This window comes from Atractosteus spatula, chromosome 7, assembly GCF_055471065.1.
Source record: "Atractosteus spatula isolate fAtrSpa1 chromosome 7, fAtrSpa1.hap1, whole genome shotgun sequence".
In the NCBI taxonomy this organism is placed as follows: Eukaryota; Metazoa; Chordata; class Actinopteri; order Semionotiformes; family Lepisosteidae; genus Atractosteus; species Atractosteus spatula.
This window is the reverse complement of record NC_142712.1, coordinates 8,328,302-8,337,433: the sequence shown is the minus strand read 5'-3', so window position 1 is coordinate 8,337,433 and position 9,132 is coordinate 8,328,302. Positions and strand designations below refer to the sequence as shown.

At 37.6% G+C, this 9,132-nt stretch overlaps 1 protein-coding gene across 3 annotated transcripts; it reads left to right on the top strand.

The window, feature by feature from the left end:
* The first annotated feature begins 367 nt into the window (after positions 1-367).
* Positions 368-9,132, top strand: LOC148830364 (F-box only protein 40-like). 3 transcript variants are annotated; one of them, XM_088919856.1, is made up of 5 exons: positions 368-432; positions 1,332-1,407; positions 1,672-3,537; positions 5,669-5,773; positions 8,814-9,132. In XM_088919856.1, exons 2-5 carry the CDS (start codon positions 1,405-1,407, stop codon positions 8,823-8,825), a joined length of 1,986 nt encoding a protein of 661 aa, XP_088775982.1. In that variant the 5' UTR covers positions 368-432; positions 1,332-1,404; the 3' UTR covers positions 8,826-9,132. The 3 variants fall into 3 exon arrangements, with proteins under 3 accessions (XP_088775982.1, XP_088775981.1, XP_088775983.1); XM_088919855.1 differs by having other exon boundaries at positions 5,669-9,132; XM_088919857.1 differs by lacking the exon at positions 1,332-1,407 and having other exon boundaries at positions 390-432; positions 5,669-9,132.

The window sequence follows — 9,132 nt, the reverse complement described above, 5'->3', positions numbered from 1 at the left end:
GGTCCTCATCCTACAGCCAGGTGACTGGCCCTCGGCCTAAGGGGTTAAGACAGTGTCTTTTTCCTGACTTCTCAATAAACATTCCTACTGTAATGTATTTTCTTATTGGGTGATTTTACAGTTACAGTACGTGACCTTCAATATCTGGAGAGAGGGATTTATTAAACTGAATAAAAGAATGGCGTGTGCTGAATGCGATTGCTGCTTACAAGACCTGAAGGGTGTTTATATGGTATAGTAAATATCTGAACATTTACTAATAGGCTTGAATTTAGCTTTAACTTTCATAGTCACATTGCTATGTCTGCTGGTCAGCTCTGTCTATTTTTAACACTCACAGGCACTCTAGATATTTCAAGTGCTTGCAAACCTTCTGTAGCAGAGCTAAGAGTACATTGAAGAGCTGAATTTACTTTTTTAATTCCGAGAGAGGTAAGCAATAATCTTGTACATTGGCCCATAAAGGCAGTATTTGTCTTTAAAATATACTAGGGAACGTGTAAAAAAATAATTTAAAAATGTAAACTTTCCCTGCTATCGTGCAGATTGGAAAACCTATAGATCAAGTGTTTCCTCACCCTGTTTTGGCGTATTTTGAAACTAACACCCAACAGCAAGTGGTTAGCGGGGTGTTTATCAATCAGAATTCATGCAATCATTGAGTGGGTGCTGAACGTCCATAAAATCTGTGATAAAATGAAGAATTTAAGTTGCAATAATCATAATGTCAAGGTCAGATACATTAGCTACAGTAACAATATAGCGGTATACATCTACGGTATAATACTGGTGTTGTGCTATACTGTACATTCAACATGTACTTATCGTTCAATATTTAATCCAGTTTAGACCAGTACTGCATAAGTGGGTGTGGGATTCCTTAAATTAGATGACTAAAAAAATTATTGGTTTAAGGCTTTTTTTTTACTGTTTCAAAAAGCAATACTACTTCAAAAATACTAATGAAAACCACCACATGTGAATACTGCAGGTTACTGAAAGATTGGCAGTATGTTTGTAAAACTCATCATACATTTTTTAATGTTTGTCCCACGAATTATCTTTTTTTATAGTATCAAAATCATTTGTGCACTCCTATTAAATATTTCTTTAGCCTTTAAATGTGTTTGTTAAAATAGACTAAACTTTACATAACTGGATGTAAAAGGTGAAAACATATTTTTGAAAAAAAAATAAACAGAAAGAGAGGGCAAATACGTTTAATTGTGTCTAAATTAATAACTTTTTTCCTTGTCTTTAAAAGTGATTTGATGTCTAGCAATGTATGATAATCAGTGATTTGGCAATGGACTCCACTGTCTCTGTTGCAGGTGCTGATTTCACCTCTTAGGGTTGGGATATTCTCATATGAATCTGGAGAAGCAAGTGCACTTTGCATAAAAAATGGCAAGTCCTTTACATTTTTTAAATTTTATTTAAAAGCATATTTTTAAACATACAATATTGCAGAGTGGTGGCATGATGTGAAACTATATATTACTTACATTATCAGCACTAGTTGAAATAATAACACTGTACAGTATGTCTACCAGCACAAAATCCCGTGGAGGTTGACTCCATTAAAAGTATTATTGACCTCAGCTCAAGCTAAAATCCTTTCTGGTGCGACCTGCAAATTCATACCTTTTTGTTTTGCTCAACTCTTTTCAGGGACGAAACAATAAAGCTCCAGTAGGGCAGCACAAGCACTGCGAAAAGTGTTTTAGTCGTCGCTGCAAGGCACCAATACAAATCTCTGTCTCCTGCATGGTGATCAACTGCCGCCTGCTCTGTGGAGCAGTGTTCCACATGTGCAAGGAACAGGAGCACCAGCTGTTGTGCCCCAATGAAAAGGTGCCTTGCCTTAATGCTGGGTATGGCTGCCCCTTCTCCATGGCTCGCTGCAAGCTCTCCAAACACCTGGAAGTCTGTCCAGCCAGCGTTGTGTGCTGTTCTATGGATTGGAACCGCTGGCCTGTTGCAGAAACTGATACTGTCTTTTATGAGAATGTCCTCAAAGAACCCTTTTCTGACGAGCAGCTGGACTTGACAATGGCTCTTAGAGATCAAAAGCTCCTTTTCCGGTCTTTGAAAATGGGTTCCCTTTTTCCTGAACTTGAAGAGCATGTTGAAGAATTGATGCCCTCCGAGCTAGAGGGGGCAGTGGGAGGCATGGCAGAAGGCTCGTTGCAAGGAGGAGTCTTCAGCGAGGCTGAATTGCAAGGTCTTACACAGGAAGAGCGTGAAGCTCTGGCTAAGGATAAAGATGTATGTGATTTGAGCAGTTACAAAATCTGGGAAATGATGTTCAGCAAGGAGCTGACAAGTTGCAAGGTAACAGAAGAAAGCTTGAAGACCAAGGAGAAGAATACTGAGAAAAAAGAAAACACTGCTTCCTCTAGCAAACAGGCAGAACAGGAGAAAGAGATAAAAAACAGCAAAGAGCCTGAACCTGACAAACATGACGATCATGCAAAGACAGGATTGGCTCCCTGGCAGGATGGTGTCCTTGATAGGCTTGGAAAAGAGACCAACATTACTGAGTACAACATGTATCTGGTGCATCATGGGAGCATGCTGGTTAGATTTGGACAGATTGCCGCCTGTACTCCAAAAGAAAAAGACTTTGTTTATGGGAACCTGGAAGCCATAGAAGTAAAGACTGTCCGCACATTCAAAGTTCCAACCAGCTATAGTGCAAAACGTTCCCACATTGGAGATGTAGCATGCCGGAAGAAAAAGGAAAATAAGGCAGTAGATACATCTGATTTAGGGGTCTCTGACGAGGATATACCGAAATGGGATGAAATACGTGCTACATTACTTTGCTCCTTGGAAAAAGAATTAAGAGGTCACTTTATCTCTGAAACTGTGGCAACGGATGGCCTCCTTTTAGACTTTGGCACCCAGACTTATTCCTTCAACACAGCCCCATTCAAGCCAGAATCCACACTGGCTGATATAGTAGAGGGCAGGAGCCCCAGCCTCAATCTGAATCTTCAAGCTGAGTGTGTGACCACAAGGCATAACAAAGCCAGCTCTGCATTCACTTTCCTGTGCAACCACTTCTTCAGACGAGATGAGTTCCCTTCACACTTCAAAAACGTCCACGCAGACATTCAGAATTCTTTGAATGGCTGGTTTGAGCAGCGTTGTCCTCTGGCCTACCTTGGGTGCACTTATAGCCAAAAGAGGTTCCACCCATGCAGTCAAAAGGCCACTTTCACCTACAACCAAGATCTCAGCACATTCACTCTCCGACCAGTGGTCTCAGCCTCCCTCTTTCAGGGAGTGAAAACCAAACCTGCCGACAGGAAACATGCGCGCAACCTGGACTCTCTGAGTAGCCTGCCTTTTGAGATTCTCCAGCACATTGCAGGATTTCTAGACAGCTTCAGCCTTTCCCAGCTAGCTCAGGTGTCCCACCTAATGAGGGATGTCTGCGCTTCTCTGCTGCAGGAACGTGGCATGGTGTCACTGAAATGGGAAAAGCGTACATACTCCCATGGAGGTTCATCCTGGAAAGCACGAAGAAAGGCAGGTTCCAGTATAACAGATACTTTTAAAACATTACTTTGCACACTCACACATTCACATTACTGGCTTCCTGTTTTATACGTATGAAATCCTGAGCTGACATACTGTATGAGTATGAGGCAATATGGACTAATTATAGCTGGAATAAAATTACTGAGTAAAAGAAAATAACCATCCTATTTCTACATGTTACATACTGTAGGGGTTATTCTACATTACAACACTTGGAATTGTTTTAAACCTTCTTTAATTGCTATAGAAGTTATTCTGAACTTTATTTCAGAAGCTGTTCAGAAGTTCAGAAGCAATAGCCTCCTAAAATGGTGTCAGATTAACCTAATGGATTGCCCAAATAATATGATTTTGCAAGCAGATGTTGAGCTGTGCTTGTCTTCTTAATTGATCCAATAGGTCTAAAAGAGAGTTTGCAATTCAAATCTTGGTTCTTGAAGTCATATACTGAGAATGTATACTGATTTGTGACTGAAAAGTCTGAAGTCTTAGAATACAATACACATTTGTGAGCTCACATGGATATTTGTGTCACTGGGTTTGTGCTAAGTACACAGTAGCTGAAGAAGTCCAAACCAGCGTCCATTTGCTTGTTGTGACATTTAGCTGTACCTTGGCATAATGCTATTTTCAAATAAACAGCTGCTGAAACTGGAGCTCCTGAGGAGTTAGAAAACAGGGTCTCACTTTACCACTGGAGCTGGGTACAACCCATGTGTAAACACGAAGCAAATTGGTAACCTCAGCATGGGCAAAGGCAAATATTCTATAGATTATGACTCAGCAGACCTAGAGTGTTTTTTTGCTAAATTATTTCAGATTCAAAGTTAATCCACACCACAGTTTTTCAGCTACTGTATGTTTTTTAAGTCTTTCATTTTTTATCCTTTAGAGTTGTGGTCAGTAGAAAGGTAATTCATGCATGATTTATGATACCAGTTGATTGAATATCATGTGAATATCAAATATAACACAGCTTCCTAAAATCAATTATTTGCTTTGCTACATTATTACTCCACCAGATGGCACATGTTCAAAGAAGAAACTGGTCAAGAAAAATCTAATTCTATTTTCTTAAAGAATTTAGGTAAAAGAGTTGTAGGATATACAGTAGCAGATCAACCATTTTAAACCATTTTTTATAAACATGCTTCTAAATATACAGTATAAGCATGAAATACTGTAGTGTGTGGTCTGACCAAAGTAAATCCATAGCTTTTAAAAATAGTTTTGGGTATTTTAACAATATTTAACAGTTTTACAATAAATATTTTTCTTACACACTGTACCTACTCAATTTGGAATCACCAGTAGTGTGTTTTTCTGGTCTCACATATCATATGGATATTACAGGTAACATACTGTATCCACGGTCTGACACGTGGGTGCTCCTTTTCACTTTCTTTGTCTCATTCAGTTCATATGTAGAACTTTAAAACATAATATTCTAAAAAAATGTCCCATGAAATCCCACGGGATCGCCAATGTAAATTTAATGTGAATGAAGAACTATAGACAGGTTTCTCTGACCTATCTAACTTTCAACCACTCATCTGTTAACACATCACAGCCTACGCAGCTCTTCAGGAGATTCAGTGCCAGTTTGAAGAGAGGTGAATTCCTCATCTATAGAACCACAGGCCTAGCACTCAGGAAGTCATAGGACAGCTGAGACTTCTTTCTGGCTTATTCAACCCTACCTTAGGCAAAACTCAGTCAGCTGTGAGACATCATTTGGGGAATCCAAGTCACAGTCAGCTAGTGACATGACTTAGATGTGAACCTGCAACCCCTGGGACACAGAATTCAGCCTGCACTTGGGCAAGAGCTTTTACCTGCTGAAGTAAAAAAAAGGATAGAGACAACTTATATCCTTGACTTTTTTTTATAAACTTAGAAGAAACAGCAATTCCCAATGAAACTTTGGTAGAACTTGCCACATCACACACAAGGCACAATAGTAAAAATTCAAGCCAAGGATCCAACAGCTTTAACTACAATGTAACACATTTTTAAAACTAATTTTTATATGCCATCTTTTTTTAATTGGTTAGACTGTTTTGCCATATATACACACCTTGTTGCCTTCTCTTTAACCTCTGTTGTCTCTTTTGCAAAGGTGTGGCACTTCAGCACAGTGTTCTCCACTGTAGACAGATGGTGCTTTGATGATGTCCCTTCCATGTCTGAACACCTGAAGGTCTGTCCCTTCTACCAGACTGAAGTAAGAAGTGAACCCGTGGCCTTGACCAGCATGTGTGACACTAATGAACAAGCAAAGGAGACACAGGAGAGACAAAGTTTGGTTGCTATGTTCCTGTCAAAATACTAAATTTGGACTGGAGAAGAAGAGATATCGGAATGTACTCTTTTTGATTGCAATCGATGTCCATTTTTTCAACAAAAGTAAAAGATCTCATGATGCTTACAGAAGAACAAGATGAGGATAGGGTTTTTCTCAATAGGAACTTTAGGAATTTAGTTTGTTTTATGAAATCTGTTTAATCACAAAATGGATAATATGGATTCTTTACAGTTAAGTTTAAGATTTTTGACTTTTAAAGTATTTAACGTGTATACATCACATTTTGCTTTTTCATTTTCTTCAAAAAATGATTTGTATTGGTTCAGAATGTACCCTGACCAGAATATTTGTATACCAAGAACACACAACCTTTGAACTGACAAATTAGATGTAATTGTTGTTTTTTTATCAGCAATTGTCACACACCATGGATTTGAGATGGATGGAGGATATATTTCCCCCACAGTATATCTTCTGCTATATGTTACAGCCTCTCTTTATATTTCTTAAGAACAGTGTCTGAGATTCTTCCACTGTCTCAATAGTGCTTTTTTTACACTGTCAACAATTATAGAATTGGGCTCAGGATACCAGCTTTTTAAAATACACTTTGCCATCACTATCAGGTATGTAAAAGAGATATTGTACTCTTAACTTCACACAACTGTTTTAAATGCTTGTGATAGTGGGACTGATAAAATGCTGCAATTTGAGTGTACCATCATACACTGAAAATACCACAGATATCCACAAGAGGGAGCATCATTCTTTTCTCTCTCACACACTACTACTAGAAAAACGAATAACAGCCTAAAGCTTTTAAAATTAACATTATATTGAACAAATATATATATAAAATACTTTCATGAGCTTTTATGAATGTTACTTATAAGCGATCTTTGAACAGAATATAAGAATTAAATGTGACAAAACCAGTAATAAATTGAAAATGTTCTCTGTGGAAAAATTTCCAAATTGAACAGTATAGCCATCTTTTGAAAGCAAAAATAATTAAATGGGTGCCTCTTTTTAAAAAGAAAAACAACACTTCAAAGTTAATTTCACTTCTTTGTTGTGCTTAGAATTTCAGGATTATGATGTTTCCTCATATGCGTCGAATTAAAAATAAAGGAAAGGAAGTTGAAAATGCAAACCCAGTCTCATTTTCTTGTTTCTGTTACATCAGACAGGATAGAAGATAACACAGTAATCTTCAAGAAAATTAGCAGTTGGAAATAAAGAGTCTCCTGATGCTTTACCCCATCTGCTCTCACAATAACACGCCTTCAAGGTTTAATCATCCCGAACTTCAATATGATAGGCTTCATTTGAGAAGAATATAAATACATTTTAATGGATTCAAAAAGTTCAACTCATTAAATTTCCATTTTATAAGAAAACAGTACAATTTATTGGACACTCTGTTAGAGCATCTGAAAAATACTTTTCAGATTTTGTCAAATCTAGCATTCAGTTGACTTTAGCACTGAGCAAATATTAGAGTCATAGGCACGTTCTCCTTTAAGTACTGTAGTTCATTAATTTCAAATGTGTACATCTGCTTTGTATAAAACTTTTAAACCTAAACCACAAAAGTTCAAACAGCATTACACTGGAATCAGATTAATGTACTGATTTTTTTCAAATTTGTCAGTTTTGAATTAGATCAGTCTCAATACTTACAACAAGACAGCAACATAGTTGATACAGTACATACTGTATCAGCTGAATATTAAACATCACTGCTGCTCTGGTGTACATTGTCTGAGTGAGCATCATTCTATGAGTTTTTCACAGCAACTTTCTCAATGACACAATGCAGCTAGATCAGAAGCAACTCTTGGTGTATTTCTGACATTTCTCAGATTCTCGTGATGCAGTGCATTCATAAATCATTTGAAAGTACAATGCACAGTATCTGCACATGTCACATAGGTGGAAAGTGACAATTCCTTTTCTGGGGGAGAGAGCTTTCACAGAAATATACGTTTTTTTGTTATATCTCATATTGGATGGGAACGGGGGGATTGTGGAACAGGGAAGACGTTGATGGTGTTGGAACAGCAGCAGGGACAGTATTGGTGCTGAGGACTGCCTAGATAGTGAAAATATACTGTCGTGCTAATGTTTAATAGTGATGCCATGTAGGACACATCAGCTGCATGAAACAATCCTGGCCTTTACTCATCAGTAATGAGTGTGAATTGCATCATTATATTTTCACTTTAGCTGGTGCATTCAATTATTTTAAAAGCCTCATGCGCCGGTCTGCCATACAGTATTTTTACGATCCTGCTGGATGTATGGTAATATTTACAACAACGTAAAGAATGAGCTTTTAGGAATACACAAGAAAATAAAAATGAAGACTCAAAACGATACTTAATCTTAACTACATTAGGTTTGTAAGAGTTTGAAAGCTTAAGAGCAGTGGTTAAAGTGAGATTATATGCATTGGTAAAAATATGATAATATGACATACTGGTAAACTAAAAGACAAATTAAAGAGCCACACTACAATTCAAGAATACCATGGGCAAAACAAACATTTACACTTAGTGCTTTCCCTTCAGTCTTCATGCAGTCTGCCTCCAGGCACTTCCATTATACTGTAGCTCCCCATCCCCAGATAGTCCCCACAATCATCTGAGAAGATGACATACTGTACAATTTTACATAAAGTGCTTTCAACAGCTGTAGGACCTCTGGAGAAAGACAACAGTGAGTTTTCATCTGTTCATGAGGAACAGAAATAAGATACTGTACCTTTGAGGAAACAGATACTGTAAAAAGAATGTCTTTGTATGCTGCTAAATCTAATCTTTTTAGGAATCAATCTGGTGATAAAGACTGAAATAACCGTGCTCACTCTTGCATGCTGCTTGAGCTTCTCCCAGTGTGTTAGCATTTGGGGTGGGGCCCTCTGTGCAAAACTTTAAGGTCAAATTTTCTTTTTCAGAAGTTTTCCTGAACAGTGATGTGTGTTATGAAACCAAGCAAATATAGACTGTGCTGGATAGGAAATGGAGCGCACCAGAAAAAAAAAGGCATTTGAAAACCAATTACGCAATGAAACTGGAAAAGGGCTTGGAGTTTTATGTTTTAAACACATGAGAAAAGCATTGCCTTTCATTTTATACTCATTTGTTTTGCTACAGTAATATCTTCTTTATATTTATGCCAGCTTTCCTTCCATCTTGTATCTTGAATATTTTTCTCAGTCATATTGTATTTTACCTGTCAGCCATGCACTATTTATGACTTGTGAATAAAATGTT

Bases quoted from the DNA above. Each gene is read 5' to 3' on its own strand.
- LOC148830364 (XM_088919855.1), top strand. The intron at 3,538-5,668 runs GCAGGTTCCAGT...TCTTTTGCAAAG, and splicing joins CCTGGAAAGCACGAAGAAAG to GTGTGGCACTTCAGCACAGT.